We start from the raw sequence: 16,832 nt of genomic DNA, 5'->3' as shown, positions 1-16,832 counted from the left end.
GAATGCAGAAGTCATGGAAATTCATTGTTTGAAAGGTGTGTGAATTCTTAAATGCACATTGTGGTCAATGTTTTTGACAGCTTTCTCATTCAGTTTTCATGAATGTTTTTGGATGAATGTGGAGTGACTTGACCAGGTGTGTGGATTTGCTGGCATTGTTGTCTATTTATACATAGTGCAGTGCAGAGGTTGGATTGTCACTGTTTGAAACATGACTTTACACTTGGCACTGTGCACAGAAGCATGACGACTACATACTGCCAAGACCAAGATATAAATCTAGACCAAATATACAAAGATCTATGAATTTAAGATGTGCGAATGATGCTGTAGTGTATGTTTATGAGTCTATATGCTTGACCTTAGTGTTGTAAATGCCTGACCTGGCTGTGTTGGGGTTATGTCAACATGAACAATAAGTCCTTCTAACAAGTGCTCAAACAGTCCTATAATGGATGCAGTGGAAGATTTTAACAGTATGGAGTTCAACCAATGCAGAAGCATAGATCAAGACAACTAGTGCTGTTTTGTACTGTTGTTTGTGATGCTGCTGTCTATGAGCTCTGAGTCTATATACAGAGACGGGATTAGCAGCTTTCTGGTCCGTCATGAACCAACACCTGTTTGTTAGTCTATTTAAAAAGTCTATTCCATGTCCCCCTATTTTTATGATGGCCTCTAGAGCTTTTCAGCACATATTAAGAGTTTGATTAACAGAAACATTTCATGAACACTCATGGTGAGTGACTAGATAATGAAAGAAAAGTAGATGAAGTGGTCCAGCTTGTGAAATCCTTTAATGCTGTTTACGAGACGTCACAGAATGCATCATTTTGGATCATTCTTCATTACAAAGTGTTTTATGGAAAGGTATTTTTGATGCAGTTTCTTGATACATTCTGTGATTTGTGAAACAAGAAGTCAGACAGCCATCGTCCCAAATGAACAGTCCTTCAGTGATTTACAGTTCCACTGTTTCTTTTGTGTGACTCTGGCTCCAGGAAAATTGCATGTAGCAGGTGCCACAGCCTGAAATAGAGGGATAGAGGAGGAGGCCGGGAGAGACAAGTAGGGGAGAAAGCTGACTAAAAAAAAAATGTAATTCTTGTGAAACTAATTGGGTTGTTGTCGTTTCAAACAGTAAGTGACGACATGCTAAAACTATTTGAAGACCATTTAAAACAAATCTTCAAAATCTTTAATACATTTTCAAATTTCATTTTATGCAGTTTTATTACCTCATATTAATACACACATTGAATAGTATCCTTCTAAAATTGTATTTGTCACACAGCAGGTCTAAGTGATTGTGTACGGCAAAAATAAAAATTTGATTTGCTCATGTATTTATTTAATTAGAAATACAGTAAAAACAGTAATATTGTGAAATAGTATAACAACTTCAAATATAATTTATTTCTGGTGATGGTAAAGCTGAATATTCAGCATCATTACTCCAGACTTCAGTGTCACATGATCCTTCAGAAATCAAATCATTCTAATTTTCTAGAAACATTTCCTATATTATCAATGTTGAAAACAGTTGTGCTATTTAATATATTTGTGGAAACAGTGATACATTTTCTCAGGATTCTTTGAAATAGAAATCTTTTGTAACAATGTAAAAGTCTTTACTGTCACTTTTGACCAATTTCATGTTTCCTTGCTGTCGGCATGAAACGTAAGTTGCTAAGTGAAACGGCTTCTCGAACAAGAAAAAATGTTGGGCTGAACATGATTTTGTCCATCGGGAATTGATTGGATTGTTGGATCGCTGTGATTTGCTTATTTCTGTTATGTCATGCGAGTGACAGGTTGTCCTCGCGCCAGTAAATAACAACATCATCAGAAAAGAGAACAGATGATGGTGCAAGTGGGAAGGGAAGTTATTTTGATGAAAGATTTTGAGAGAACATGAATTTACGAATAACGAATAAACAATTTATAATACAGTAGCATTCCAAAAAAAAAAAAAAAACTAAAAATGGCAATTTTGATTTTTGATTGTAACTTTAATGTCTTTAAAAAAACTTAACTGTTGAACAGTATGTATTTCCAACAAGAAGTTTAAATATTTTAATGGGATGATTGTAAATCAAATTAATGCTTGTTGCATTTCCCTATCATATATTATAAAAACGTATTCTGCCATTTATTAAATGGAAATGTTATAATTGCAATCTCACAGTGACTATATTGTTATAACAGAAGCGCTGTGTCTCAGGTTACTAGCAGAATGTGTCGGTGTAGACATGGGTTTTCCACGGCCCACTGGGTTACATACCAGCCCTGGAATATCTCAGCAGATGACACACTTACATGCTTAATACACTGTCATGCAGACTAGCTTGTCAAGGACATGACCTGGCCCAATTTGTCTATAAAGTCAGGCTTCATCTTTAATATAAAATGCTGACAATTTTACATAAACATTGTATATTCATAAAACTGAATCAAAGGAACAGTAATGAGGTTATCTATTAAATCAAGTCTTTTTGAGGTCAACTTGTATGACAATAGAGTAACAGAGGGTGGTGTTGTGCATAGAATTAGTAGCACTACTACATGCATGTATCAAGATCAAATAAAATGATTTTCATATAACCTGTCAAATAACTTTGCTTCTCTTAGAACTTGAAAATACATAAACAATCTTCTCAGACAGGCCTCATCTAAGCCTCCTCACAAGTGTTTTGGCTGTAACCTGAGCCACATTCAGGATTAGGTGCTTGCTGCCTTGATCAAGGTTACAAATACCAAGTTATGTAGCAGCAATGTGTGCTATGGGCATGTTGTTACAAAGAAAACATCAATGACTTGTCTAAAGCAGTATTTCAGAAAGTGGCAATATTCAATACTGAATCGAATTGGATTTCTGTGATTCCAGTAGAACAAAGATTGAGATTACTAGTACTCTCTATATCAAAATATTGTCTTTGTTTATCATAAGGTTGCGTGAGATTGTGCCCCAAAAAGTAGTCACTGGATAAAATAAATGACATTTCAATTTTGATAGCTTTTTGTCTAATGCTAAAAGGATAGTTCACCCAAAAATGTCAAATCTGTCATCATTTATTCACCCTCATGTCGTTCCAAACCTGTACGAGTTTGTTTCTTCCTGTGGAGCACAAAAAATATATATATATTTTGAGAAATGTCTCAGTGTTTGTTTTTTGTCAATACAATAGAAGTCAAAGAGCATCAAAATGGTTGGGTTACCAACATTTTATCAAAATGTATTTTGTGTTCTGCAGAAATAAATAGGGCTAGAATGACTTATACATGAGGTTGAGTAAATGACAACAGAATTTGTATTTTTGTGTGAATTAACCCTTTATCTATTCTTAAATGTTTAGTCTTCTTTAAAAACATGATATATTACCCAAAGACTGACATCCTGACATTTATTTTCTTTGTAGGATGACCAGGTGGTTCTACAGTGCACAGCTACTATCCTGAAGGAGCAGATCAAACTCTGTCTGTCCTGTGAGGGTTTTGGGAATCGCTTGTGCTTTCTGGAAACTACATCCAATGCCCAGGTATGCTTTTCTTACATGTCATTCTGAATGTATGAAATACTGTTTTGGATTCACAGTGTTCTGTACACTTTTTTTTTTTGTCATTCTAGAATGTTCCTCCTGATCTGGCCATATGCTGCTTTATCCTGGAGCAGTCCTTGTCTGTGCGGGCCCTTCAGGAAATGCTAGCTAACACAAATGATCTTGAGGTTTGTTCAGAGCACATACATCAGGAATGGGGTGAGAGTCACTCTTAAAAGGAGATAGTCCACCCAAAAATTTTAAAATTAAATTGGAACAACATTACGGTGAGTATTAAATGATAACATACATTTCGTTTTTGGGTGAACTATCCTTTTAATATCAAACCAACTCAATTCAAATTCAATTACTTGTTGTGCCCAAACAACCATGAAATGCATGAACATTTCTTGTCCTCCTTACCTTGTTTTCTCTTTTGCATACTATAGGCAGTCGATTTGGACAAATGGGTAGGTTTCCATTTTTGCCTCAAAATGTTCCTTGAATTTAGCTTATTCTTATTGCTGTGTTTCTACCTCAGATTATAGCCGTCTTGTCACTATCTCTGACAAAAGGCAGGCCAGAAGTCATTCATCACTAATGTCGGAGACAGTGGAAAGGCGGGTTATAACTGAGTCCACCCTTATGCTAAACACTGTAACAACACATTCTTTTGTCCTCTCATAGTCTTTACTCACCTAACGCAATTCTGTCTTAATCTTTCAGTTATTGCTGTGACAAAAAACATATCTATATAGATTTGTCCCTTGAATTGTATGTGGTCATGTTTTTCCACCTTCTTTCTAGTCTTCACAAGGAGGAGGCCACCGCACGTTGTTGTATGGCCATGCTATCCTTCTCAGACACACTCACTCTAGCATGGTGAGTCAAATTTTAATATACACATACAGGCCAACCCTGGATGAGTATTTTAAGAGAAAATGTACTATAGCGAAATAATTTATTCCCTCTGTTTTTATTGATTGCCATCTCTTTGCATGATGCAGTACCTTAGCTGTTTGACAACATCAAGGTCACTCACAGACAAGCTGGCCTTTGACGTGGGCTTGCAGGAGGATTCGACAGGTGTTTGATTTCTTGGAGATTGTTATCTCAAATATACTGAGTGCTTGCAAATATACAAAAGGGAAATCTGAGTTTAAGAAAATCTCCCTCCAGGTGAGGCTTGTTGGTGGACCATTCACCCTGCATCCAAGCAGAGGTCAGAGGGTGAGAAGGTCAGGGTGGGCGATGATCTCATCCTGGTCAGCGTGTCCTCTGAGAGATATCTGGTAAGGCCCGTCCGTCTCTATATAGTCAACACAATCTCTTATAAATGGAGCCTTACAGTTTCACTTGAAACATCTGTCCCATCAACAGCACCTGTCCTATGCCAGCGGAGACCTCATGGTGGACGCTTCTTTCATGCAGACCCTTTGGAACATGAACCCAGTCTGTTCTGGCTGTGAGCTGGCAGAGGGTGAGCTTAAAGTACAAGCTTTCGTAAATTCCACATTTTGTTTACCATAAAACTTGGGACATTTTAAATGCTTTAGGGCTGCAAGTATGAATATAGTATGAATTGTAGCAAGTGCCAAAACCTTTACCAAATTTGATTATACAACCAGTATCAATATGCATTGTAGACCAATTTTAAAAGTGCCTTTATAACAAACGTAATACATTATTTTGTGATGTTTCCTTGGTTCAGGGTATCTGACTGGAGGGCATGTTCTGCGTCTTTTCCACGGGCACATGGATGAGTGTTTAACAATTCCTGCTGCAGACCAGGGCGACGACCAGAGACGGTGAGATACACATCCACATGCTACTGTATGTAAACATGCACAAACAGCTAATCTACACCACAATCAATCTTTTCTTATTTTGCATGAAATTTCAGAAATGCACACTATGAAGGTGGAGCCGTGTGCAGCCACGCCAGATCTCTCTGGAGACTGGAGCCTCTTCGCATCGGGTTGGTGCTATTTTTATACAGCAGATCCTGGACAAGCAAAAATAATGTTTTTCTCCTTTAGAGCTGATGTTTAATCTCATTGTACACAGGTGGAGTGGTAGCCACATGAAGTGGGGTCAGTCCTTCAGGGTGCGTCACATCACAACAGGCAGGTATCTGTGCCTGGATGAAGAGAAAGGACTCCTGATTGTGGACCCGGAAAAGGCGAATACGAAGAACTCTGCTTTCTGCTTTCGTGCTTCTAAGGTTTGAATAATGCTCTCAGCTTTATAACATACTCTCTGGGAGGTTGCTCTTTTGAAAATGTTTTGATGTCAAAACTTTTTATGTAATTTGATTGAGTAGGAGAAGACAGAGGTGGCTCAGAAACGTGACGTGGAAGGAATGGGGATCCCAGAGATCAAGTACGGAGAGTCCATGTGCTTCGTGCAGCATGTCTCTACTAGCCTGTGGCTCACATATGCCTCAGTGGATGCCAAGTCTGCTCGACTGGGGCCGCTGAAGAGAAAGGTATAAGTTTTAACCTCATGTACACTAGCGTTAAAACATTTGGGGTCTGTGTTGTTTGATTAAAAAGAAATGAATGCTTTTGTTTAGCAAGGATGCATTAAACTGAGCAAAGGTGGCGGTAAAAGCATTTACATTGTTACAAAAAAATCCTATTTCAAATAAATTCTGTTCTTTTGAACTTTATATTCATAAAATAATCATTGTATCACTGTTTCCACAAAAAAATATTAAGCTGCACAACTTTTTAACATTTTTAATAGCAAGAAATGTTTCTTGAGCTTCAAATCAGAATATTAGAATAATTTCTGAAAAGTCAGCTTCGCCGTCACATGAATAAATTACATTCGAAAATATATTAAAATAAAAAGTTATAATATTTCACATTATTACTGTTTTAATGTATTTTTGTTCTGGGTGAGTATAAGAGACTTTATACTCAAAAACATAAAAAAAAAAATCTTACATAGCCCAAACCTTTGAACAGTAGTGTAAATTCACAGACCTAAGCAGACCTAAAACTGCAGAATTCACAGATTCAATCAATTCTAATATGTGCATTTCTTTTCATTAGGCAATACTGCATCAGGAGGGTCACATGGACGATGCTCTGACTGTGGCCCGCTCTCAAACAGCAGAATCCCAGGCTGCTAGGATGATCTACAGCACTGCGGGGCTCTTCACTCAGTTCATTAAGTATGCCCACATACAGCTGTAGATCTGGTCTAAAATTGCAGCAAATTGTAATCTTTAAGGATTCTTGGAAAAATCTTAAACCAGCCTATCAAAACAGAAAAAAAAGCCTAATCAGACGTTGAGACCATATAGTCAACTTAGCACCATTAACACTGGTTTAATAAAATTTGTTGTTGTTTTATCAAGGGTAAATATCAGGGTACGGGTAAATTATTTATTTTTTGTTGATTTGTGTTGTCTTACAGGGGTCTGGACTCTCTGAGTGGGAAAAGTAAATCTCCAGGTCCGTCCCCATCTCTGCCTCTAGATTCTATTGTTTTGTCCTTGCAGGATCTCATCTTCTATTTCCGCCCTCCTGACGAGGAGCTGGAACATGAAGAGAAGCAGACCAAACTGCGCTCTTTAAGGAACCGTCAGAATCTATTTCAAGAGGAGGTTAGACATGCTCGCAAAAATACACGCAAATACAGATAAACCAAATTTTATTTATACTAATGAAAAAATATTGTCTTTACATTCACTGCGTATAACTTTTACAAAAACATCCAAACATAATTACCAATGTCAATGTTGATTAGGGCATGATCACTCTCGTATTGGACTGTGTTGATCGGCTGAATTTCTACAACACTTCGGCCCACTTCTCAGAATTTGCTGGGGAAGATGCAGCTGAGTCCTGGAAAGAGATTGTCAACTTATTTTATGAGCTGCTGGGTATGGCTGTGTTTACTCATGATTGAATCATGTAATACAGACTAATCTTAACCACACTGGTGCACTTAATGATTTACTGTTTTCAGTGTTTTTTGGAAAATGTAATGCTCTTGTCATTTTTTTCTTTTATAGCATCTCTGATTAGAGGAAACAGGGCAAACTGTGCTTTGTTCTGTGATAATCTTGACTGGCTTGTCAGCAAACTGGATCGTTTAGAGGCATCCTCAGGTAGGTCCACATAGATGCCTCTGAGATTCATTTAAGAACCTTTGTCATAAAAAAACAGACTATTAGTGGTTGAATTTACATGGATTTAGTCACAGGTAATAAGAAACCGGTAAAAAAAAAGTAATAGAGCATTGGCAAATATAATTTAACTTTCATTTAAAATGTAATCCTAGCAGCCTATTATTATATTGTAATAATAATAAATATTATTACAATATAAAATATTTTACTATATTTACATTTACTATATTTATTCCAGTGATGGCAAGGCTGAATTTTCAGCATCATGATCCTTCAGAAATCATTCTAATATAGTTGACTGATCAGTGGAAACCGTGATTGTGGATTGTTTGATGAATATAAAGTTCAGAAGAACAGCATTTATTTGAAATAGAAATCTTTTTAACAATATTAATGTTTTCACTGTTGCTTTTGATCAATTTAATGTGTCCTTACTGAGTAAATAATTAAATTTCTTAGAAAACAATCCTTACTAACCCCAAGCTTTTGAACGGTAGTGTATATGTGCATATTTTTAATTTTCAGGCATTCTGGAGGTGCTGTATTGTATCCTTATTGAAAGCCCTGAGGTGCTTAACATCATCCAGGAGAACCACATCAAATCTATCATCGCGCTTCTGGACAAACATGGACGCAATCACAAGGTTGATATCTTTTCGCAATCTAGGTTAAAGCTTTTCTTTACTGTGTCTTCAATCGTATCTGACCACATGCTCTGTTGTGGGTTTTCTTTGTAGGTTCTAGATGTACTCTGCTCTCTATGTGTTTGTAACGGTGTTGCCGTGAGGTCCAATCAGAATCTGATCACTGAGAATCTGCTTCCGGGCCGTGATCTCCTCCTGCAGACCAACATTATCAGTTATGTCACCAGGTCTGACCCAGTACAACCCAAATTACATATAAAAGTTATCTGTAGATGCATTTGTTTGGACTCATGTTTGATGTGTTGCAGTATGAGACCCAACATTTTTCTGGGCACGTGTGAAGGCTCTACACAATATAAGAAGTGGTACTATGAGTTGATCGTAGACCACGTGGAGTCATTCCTGACCGCTCAGGCGTGTCACCTTCGTGTTGGCTGGGCTTTGACGGAGGGCTACAGCCCCTACCCCGGAGGAGGAGAGGGATGGGGGAGCAATGGAGTTGGAGATGATCTTTTCTCGTATGGCTTTGATGGGCTACAACTGTGGACAGGTTAGGATTACCTTCCACTATCTATTCCAGCGCATTGATATTTCATTGAGCACATCTATAGCATTATGCTTTCATCAGGTCGCGTACCACGTCAGGTGACGTCACCCAATCAACACATTCTTGCGGCTGAGGATGTGGTGAGCTGCTGTTTGGATCTGAGCGTGCCCAGCATCTCCTTCCGTGTTAACGGACATCCCGTTCAAGGCATGTTTGAGAACTTCAATCTCGACGGTCTGTTTTTCCCTGCGGTCAGCTTCTCTGCTGGGATCAAGTAAGAGCTGATTTTTCAACAAATTACATGTAAAATCTTATAGGACAAATTCAAAAATGCATTCCACTTCACAGAGTTCGGTTTCTCCTTGGCGGGCGGCATGGAGACTTCAAATTCCTCCCTCCTCCAGGTTATGCCCCATGCTATGAGGCAGTTCTGCCCAGAGATAGGCTGCGGATTGAGCCCATTAAAGAGTACAAGCATGACTTCAATGATGTCCGGAACCTTCTGGGGCCGACCCAATCTCTCTCCCACACTGCTTTCACTCCCTGCCCAGTGGACACTGTGCAGGTAGGATTTCAGAAAATACAGTTAAAGGTCTGTGTAAATAAAGTGACCTGCTGTATTGATTTTGCCATCTAAATTATTTCCGCAGATTGTTCTTCCTCCTCACCTAGAGCGTATCAGAGAGAAACTGGCTGAGAACAGCCACGAGCTGTGGGCCGTTACTCGAATTGAGCAGGGCTGGACTTATGGACCAGTGAGTCTATGAATATGAAATATAATTGAAGGATATAATGATTATTTTAAAATACTAAATGCACAATTAACATTTTTCAATTCATACTCAATACGGTCTGTCTGCTGTCCCCACTCTTTCAGTTTCGTGATGACAACAAGAAGCTGCATCCTTGTCTAGTGGACTTCCAAAGCCTCCCGGACCCTGAGAAGAACTACAACTTGGCAATGTCCGGAGAGACACTGAAGTAAGTGAAATACTGAGCTTTTATATACAGGTGCTGGTCATATAATTAGAATATCATCAAAAAGTTGATTTATTTCAGTAATTCCGTTAAAAAAGTGAAACTTGTATATTATATAGACTCATTACATGCAAAGTGAGATATCTCAAGCCTTTATTTGTTATAATTTTGATGATTATGGCTTACAGCTTGTGAAAACCACAAAATCAAAATCTCAGAAAATTAGAATATTACATGAAATCACACAGTAATTACACAGTAATCCCATGGTCATTGAACCAGGTTTTGGTTCCTTTGGCAGTGTGGGCAGGTGCAAATCCTGCTGGAAAATGAAGGAAGCATGAAGTGCTCTGAAAATGTCCTGGTAGACGGCTGCGTTGACTCTGGATTTAATAAAGCACAGTGGACCAAAGTCCTCTTTTCTGATGAGAGCAAATTTTGCATCTCATTTGGAAACCAAGGTCCCAGAGTCTGGAGGAAGAATGGAGAGGCACACAATCCAAGATGCTTGAAGTCCAGTGTGAAGTTTCCACAGTCTGTGTTGGTTTGGGGAGCCATGTCATCGGCTGGTGTTGGTCCACTGTGCTGTCCACTCAACGCAGCCGTCTACCAGGACATTTTCAGAGCACTTCATGCTTCCTTCAGCAGACAAGCTTTATGGAGATGCTGACTTCATTTTCCAGCAGGATTTGCACCTGCCCACACTGCCAAAATAACCAAAATCTGGTTCAATGACCATGGGATTACTGTGTAATTATTGTGTGATTTCATGTAATATTCTAATTTTCTGAGATTTTTATTTTGTGGTTTTCACAAGCTGTAAGCCATAATCATCAAAATTATAACAAATAAAGGCTTGAAATATCTCACTTTGCATGTAATGAGTCTATATAATATACAAGTTTCACTTTTTGAATGGAGTAACTGAAATAAATCAACTTTTTGATGATATTCTAATTATATGACCAGCACCTGTATTTGTTGCTGTGTGGTTAGTTAACCCCTGGTTCTCTGGATTCTGTCTACAGGACTCTTCTGGCCTTAGGTTGTCACGTAGGCATGGGAGACGAGAAAGCAGAGGAGAACTTGAAGAAGATCAAACTTCCTAAAACGTCAGTATTACAGTATCTCAATAACCACCACTAATCATTTAACACTAATAAAGTAGTTTTAATTCAATTACAAGGTACAATAGTGTTAGTTTACCTTTCAGTTGTTTACACAACGTGCACAATGCCTTTTCTTACTTACAATTTCTCTTAACATGTGGACAGAAGAGCTGTCAGCTGTCAATATATGGGAAAACAAAGTAACTTGCATTACTTATTTGACAAAGTAACTCAGACATTTTTTTGTACATTTAAAAGTAATGCATTACTTTTACTAGTTACGTGAAAAAAGTAATCTGATTACGTAACTTGCATTACTTGTAATGCATTACTCCCAACATTCGTAGTGTATGCTAACAACAACAGGTACTGATATAATAGATATTTTAATGACAAAATGGTAGAGAGAAAAAGCAAAACAATGATGTCTAAACTTAAACTAGTTTCTGTTTAATTCTTAGATATATGCAAAGTAATGGATACAAACCTGCTCCTCTGGACCTCAACTATGTGAAGCTGACACCGAATCAGAACACACTTGTGGAAAGGCTGGCTGAAAATGGACACAATGTCTGGGCTCGAGACCGTGTCCGCCAAGGCTGGACTTACAGCATTGTTCAGGTACTGTAGGTGTACACTTTGTCACTTTTTAGTAGGATCAAAATAAAAACAACAACAATAAATTACAAAAATAAGGAAGAGCAAAAATGCTTTCCAGAGCATGGCTCATCCTTTACGAGTCTGATATTGTGAAAATATTACAATATTAATAAAAATGATATCTAAATTTAGAAGATTCTATGAGATTACCATTTCAGCTTCTGTTCTTTCTGTAGAGTTTGCTTAATTTTCGTCTGATTTTACTTTTTTTTAGGACATTGTGAACAAGCGCAACCCCCGTCTTGTGCCATACATTCTCCTGGATGAAAAGACGAAAAAGACCAATCGTGACAGTGTATGCGCTGCTGTGCGAACTCTGATTGGCTATGGCTACAATATTGAGCCACCTGACCAGGAAAGCAGTGAGTGTCCATCTAATCATGCACCAAATCAACCTCTTCATACCACTCTTGAAGAATTCTACTACAAAGGGAACTTAAAGTCATCCAATGAGTTTTGTATTTGTAAACTTTTACTCACCTAAACCTCTGTGACCATTTATTCCAGGTGGACATGGGAATGGCAGTGGTCGGAGTGATAAGATCCGCGTGTTCAGGGCAGAGAAATCCTACGCGATGACCCAGGGGAAATGGTACTTTGAGTTTGAGGCGGTAACAGTGGGAGAGATGAGAGTTGGGTGGGCAAGACCAAACGTCCATGCAGACAGAGAGCTGGGATCAGATGATCTAGCCTATGTCTTCAATGGGTTCAAGGTACTGAAACTTTGTTAATAAACATGAATTAGCCTTAATGGCTTCTTTTTGGAAACCCTCCACAAACATTATTGCACATTATTGCATTATGCTTAGATAATAGATAGATCATGCTTATGCACAAACTTAGACTATGGTCTTTACATTACATTAGAAGATTGACAAGTATTAGTTTTGCTTAGCATCACACCACCAAAGAAAGGAAATATTGTCATTCACTACTGTTCAAAAGTCCGGGGGTCCGTCTGATCTTTTTTAATGTTTTTTTAATAAGTCTCTAATTTTAATTCTAACAGAAAAAGACTGCAGTTATTTGATCAAAAATACAGTAAAACAGTAATATTGTGAAATGTTATTACATTGTTATTAATAAATATTATTACAATTTTAAAAAACTTTCTAATTTAATATATTTTGGAGCGTAATTTATTCTTGTTATGTCATCATTCTATCAATCTATTCTATGCTATTCTAACTATTCAATCATTCTAATCATTCATGCTGATTTGCTGCTTAAGAAACATTTCTTATTATTAATGTTGAAAACGGAGGAGCTGTGTATTTCTTTTATCAAAACAGTACTGCATAATATAATTTCCTGATTTTTACCCTTAGGCTCAGCGTTGGCACATAGGGAATGAGCCATTTGGCCGGCAGTGGCAGTCTGGTGACGTTGTGGGCTGCATGATCGACCTGCCAGAGCAGAACATCATGTTTACTCTGAATGGAGAGATGCTCATCAGTGACTCTGGATCTGAGATGGCCTTCAAAGACATTGAGATCGGAGAAGGTGAGAGTCACGAAGAGGAATGATATTGAGATGTTAATTGGCTGTGACATTTAATAATATGTCTGTTCTCCGGACCAGGCTTCATCCCTGTATGCAGTCTGGGGATGTCCCAGGTGGGCCGTATCAACCTTGGGCAGAATGTGAGCAGCCTGCGTTACTTCACAATCTGTGGCCTGCAGGAAGGTTTCGAGCCCTTCGCCATCAACATGAAAAGAGATATTACCATGTGGTTCAGCAAAAGCTTGCCCCAGTTTGTGCCTGTACCAATGGACCACCCTCATATTGAGGTAAAAACACACTGAAAAACCCTTATAAATGCATGCTAATCTACCTTGGCTACTAAGTAAATAAATAAGTCCTAGTACTAAAATAACTTTATTTTATGGTGACCTAGTTTCATTGTACTTACTCAAATAAGTACGGAGTAATATTAATTAACTACATGTGCTTACTATTGAGTTAAGGTTAGGGTTTGGCTTAGGGCTAGTAGCATAATTTACTGTTATTACTACAGTAAGTGCATGTAGTAATGTGTAACTGTCACCTTAAAGTAAAGTGTTACCTAAATAAATTAATAGAAATATTTTAAAAAAAGAATAAAAATGAAAAAAGCACATTACCAAATGTACTCAAATTTAAATGAAAACTGAAAATATAAAAATAAAAGCTAATTCAAAATATCAAACTCTCAGGCCTCTTTTTTTTTGATTGCTTCAAAAGGTGTGCCGTGTGGATGGAACAGTGGATAGCGCCCCCTGTCTGAAACTGACTCATAGGACATTTGGATCTCAGAATGCCAACACGGACCTTCTGTTCTTTAGACTCAGCATGCCCATAGAATTTCACGAAACCTTCAAAGTGCCAGTGGGAGCTTCACCCCTCACCCGAACCCTCACTATCCCTGAGGATGAGGCTCTTGAGGTGGACCCCGAATCTGAGTTTGAGCTTCTGAAGAAGTCAGCCACTCGTAAGGAGCAAGATGAGAAAGAAAAAGAGCCATCAGTCCCTAAAGAGCTTCCTGGCAGCAAAGAGGGTGAAAATGAGAAGGACACCACCACAGAGAAGAGCAAAAAGAGAGGGTGAGAGAAGATAGATGCGACATTGTATCTGTAATCTTGTCTTCTGATTCAGAAATGACAAAATATCTGTGATTTCCAGGTTTTTTTCCAAGGCGAAGAAGGCAGCATTCACCCCACCACCGGTGGTTCCAACGGTGCCTCGTCTGATGGAGGATGTTGTCCCAGATGATCGAGACGATGCTGATATTATCTCAAACACAACTACCGTATGGATGAAACTTTTACAATTTTTCCCTTACTAAATATCTGTGTAAGCGGAATTTCATCGAAATAATGTGTTGATGCATGAAAATCTTGTCCTGTAAAGAAAATCCTTCTTTTCATCCCAACAGTATTATTATTCAGTCCGAGTATTTGCCGGACAGGAGCCCAGTGGAGTATGGGTAGGCTGGGTCACTCCTGACTACCACCTGTACGATCCACACTTTGATCTTTGTAAAGTCAGAAATGTAACTGTTACGGTTGGGGATGATAAAGGCAACATTCATGACAGGTAACTTAACTTGAGGTAACTTTAGTATATAGCTTCATACTGCTTCATATTTCAGTGCATTTTTCGCCAGAATATGACTAGTAAGGAAGCAGGCTTAACTTTAGCCATTTTATATCCTGAAATTCCCCCTAATAAATCATGCTGGAGGTTACTTTAGATGTTTCAGCACAACCCTGTCTCTTTTTCGGCTTTCCTCAGTGTAAAACGCAGCAACTGCTACATGGTGTGGGGAGGAGAATTTAGCAGCTCGCAGCAAACGCGCATCAGCCAGGAGGACTTTGTGATTGGCTGCTTGGTGGACCTGGACACAGGACTGATGACCTTTACAGCCAATGGCAAAGAGATCCATGCTTTCTACCAGGTAAGATAAAGTGGCCAGAGTGAATTAGGCTTCATTTGTTTCCTGTAACTGAACAGTACATTAGGAACTAGGTAAGTTTGCAGTAGATTTTTTACATTTTCTGATTTGAAAATGTGACTGGAAAAAGTAAATAGTGTGGTGTGTTTGTTTACCAGGGTGCAATGACTACATGGTTGCAGTGTTTTAAGGAAATTAAAAATACTTAATCACCATAATTTATGTCTATTTAATGTGAAATTAAGCTGTTTCTCTGTGTTTCAGGTGGAACCCAACACTAAGCTCTTCCCTGCTGTGTTTTGTTTGCCATCTAGCCAGAACATGATACAGGTGGAACTCGGCAAACTAAAGGTCACTATCCTAGTGCTAAAGTTGCCTCCTTTTTTGTGACATAAAATGTTTTTTATTCATATTCTTCTTTTACCACACTTTATCCAGAACATTATGCCCATCTCTGCGGCCATGTTCCGCAGTGACCATAAGAACCCGGTCCCTCAGTGTCCTCCCAGGCTAGATGTCCAGATGTTGACACCTGTCATATGGAGCCGGATGCCTAATCACTTTCTGGAACCTGAAACTGGCCGTGTGAGTGAGAGGCAGGGCTGGAAGGTGCAATGTATGGAACCTCTCGTTATGATGGCGCTGCACATTCCAGAAGAAAGCAGGTATTACATTAGTATGCAATTATTACCCGCTTATTTCATTAGAAAAACTTTCCTTGATCCTTTGAAATAAATGAATTCAGTGTACAATGAAAAATGTAATGGATTAAACAAGTGGCAGAATTTGATATCACTTCCTCTCTTTTCCAGGTGCATTGACATCCTGGAACTGTCGGAACGCACCGACCTGATGAAATTTCATTACCACACTCTGAAACTGTATGGTTCTGTCTGTGCACTGGGCAACAACCGCGTCGCGCACGCCCTCTGCAGCCACGTGGACGAATCGCAGCTCTTTTACGCCATCGAGAACACCTACCTGCCCGGCCCCATCCGCAGCGGATACTACGACCTGCTCATCTCCATGCACCTGGAGTCTGCCAAGCGCAACCGTCTCATGACCAATAAGGAGTTCATTGTGCCCATGACAGACGAGACACGTAGCATCACCCTCTATTCAGACGCTGAGAAGGCCCATGCGCTACCTGGGGTCGGGCTCACCACCTGCCTGCGCCCCAAACTTCACTTTGCCCCAACTGGGTTTGTGGGCACTAATGCAGACCTCTACACTCTCAGCCCCATCTTACCTCTACAGGTAGGTGGAGGAAATGAGACAGAAGCCAGGGTTATTATAGTTAACTAAAACAAGAACTAAAACTAAAAGCATCAAAAACTAACTTTGCTGTGTGAAATGAAATAAATTTTAACTGAAACAAAATAAAGTATAAAAAACCTAAACTTTTTTTAGCTTGTTGCCAAGGCAGCATTTCTTATTTTTATTTAGTTTAACTAGCCTGGGAAAACCCAGACAACTTCTGGCAAATTTAGATTTGCTCTGCAAGTAGTCTGGCAAAGAGCTCATTCAAGCCCATTTCTAATCCGTCGAAATCGTGGCACCAATCAGAAACGTTGAGGCGGGCTTTACACAATGACGATCGCTCTGATTGGTTTTAGGTCTATCCAATTGCGCCTAGAGGCATTTGAGCGACGTCCGTTCAGCTTTTAAATGCATTATTATATTCAAATTGCAAACACATGAGGACAGTCTCCATGAAAGACCCACTGGCAGATGAACGTGCTACTACATTTCTCTCCGAAACGGTAGGAAATTAAATT

The 16,832-nt window shown here is 38.9% G+C and overlaps 1 protein-coding gene across 4 annotated transcripts in view; it reads left to right on the top strand.

Annotated features, from left to right (window-relative positions):
- The window catches only part of LOC307152945 (ryanodine receptor 1-like), a 48,587-nt gene that overhangs the window by 358 nt on the left and 31,397 nt on the right, over nt 1-16,832 (top strand). For all 4 annotated transcript variants that reach the window (XM_079861952.1, XM_079861949.1, XM_079861951.1 and 1 more), the window contains exons 2-36: nt 3,420-3,539; nt 3,629-3,727; nt 3,989-4,009; nt 4,347-4,421; nt 4,547-4,625; nt 4,719-4,831; nt 4,920-5,019; nt 5,251-5,347; nt 5,443-5,517; nt 5,607-5,763; nt 5,863-6,027; nt 6,599-6,720; nt 6,966-7,155; nt 7,299-7,434; nt 7,567-7,662; nt 8,209-8,327; nt 8,421-8,554; nt 8,636-8,877; nt 8,956-9,148; nt 9,223-9,439; nt 9,525-9,629; nt 9,752-9,855; nt 10,881-10,964; nt 11,423-11,582; nt 11,836-11,983; nt 12,129-12,334; nt 12,950-13,124; nt 13,203-13,411; nt 13,845-14,203; nt 14,283-14,409; nt 14,536-14,696; nt 14,895-15,057; nt 15,319-15,405; nt 15,493-15,719; nt 15,867-16,311. In XM_079861952.1, coding sequence (XP_079718078.1) covers nt 3,420-3,539; nt 3,629-3,727; nt 3,989-4,009; nt 4,347-4,421; nt 4,547-4,625; nt 4,719-4,831; nt 4,920-5,019; nt 5,251-5,347; nt 5,443-5,517; nt 5,607-5,763; nt 5,863-6,027; nt 6,599-6,720; nt 6,966-7,155; nt 7,299-7,434; nt 7,567-7,662; nt 8,209-8,327; nt 8,421-8,554; nt 8,636-8,877; nt 8,956-9,148; nt 9,223-9,439; nt 9,525-9,629; nt 9,752-9,855; nt 10,881-10,964; nt 11,423-11,582; nt 11,836-11,983; nt 12,129-12,334; nt 12,950-13,124; nt 13,203-13,411; nt 13,845-14,203; nt 14,283-14,409; nt 14,536-14,696; nt 14,895-15,057; nt 15,319-15,405; nt 15,493-15,719; nt 15,867-16,311 — 5,310 coding nt within the window. The remainder of the gene's footprint in view (nt 1-3,419; nt 3,540-3,628; nt 3,728-3,988; nt 4,010-4,346; nt 4,422-4,546; nt 4,626-4,718; nt 4,832-4,919; nt 5,020-5,250; nt 5,348-5,442; nt 5,518-5,606; nt 5,764-5,862; nt 6,028-6,598; nt 6,721-6,965; nt 7,156-7,298; nt 7,435-7,566; nt 7,663-8,208; nt 8,328-8,420; nt 8,555-8,635; nt 8,878-8,955; nt 9,149-9,222; nt 9,440-9,524; nt 9,630-9,751; nt 9,856-10,880; nt 10,965-11,422; nt 11,583-11,835; nt 11,984-12,128; nt 12,335-12,949; nt 13,125-13,202; nt 13,412-13,844; nt 14,204-14,282; nt 14,410-14,535; nt 14,697-14,894; nt 15,058-15,318; nt 15,406-15,492; nt 15,720-15,866; nt 16,312-16,832) is intronic.

Source organism: Squalius cephalus, assembly GCF_949319135.1.
Source record: "Squalius cephalus genome assembly, chromosome: 24".
Lineage (NCBI taxonomy): Eukaryota > Metazoa > Chordata > Actinopteri > Cypriniformes > Leuciscidae > Squalius > Squalius cephalus.
The sequence above is the reverse complement of the archived record's forward strand: the minus strand, read 5'-3'. Positions and strand labels throughout refer to the sequence as shown.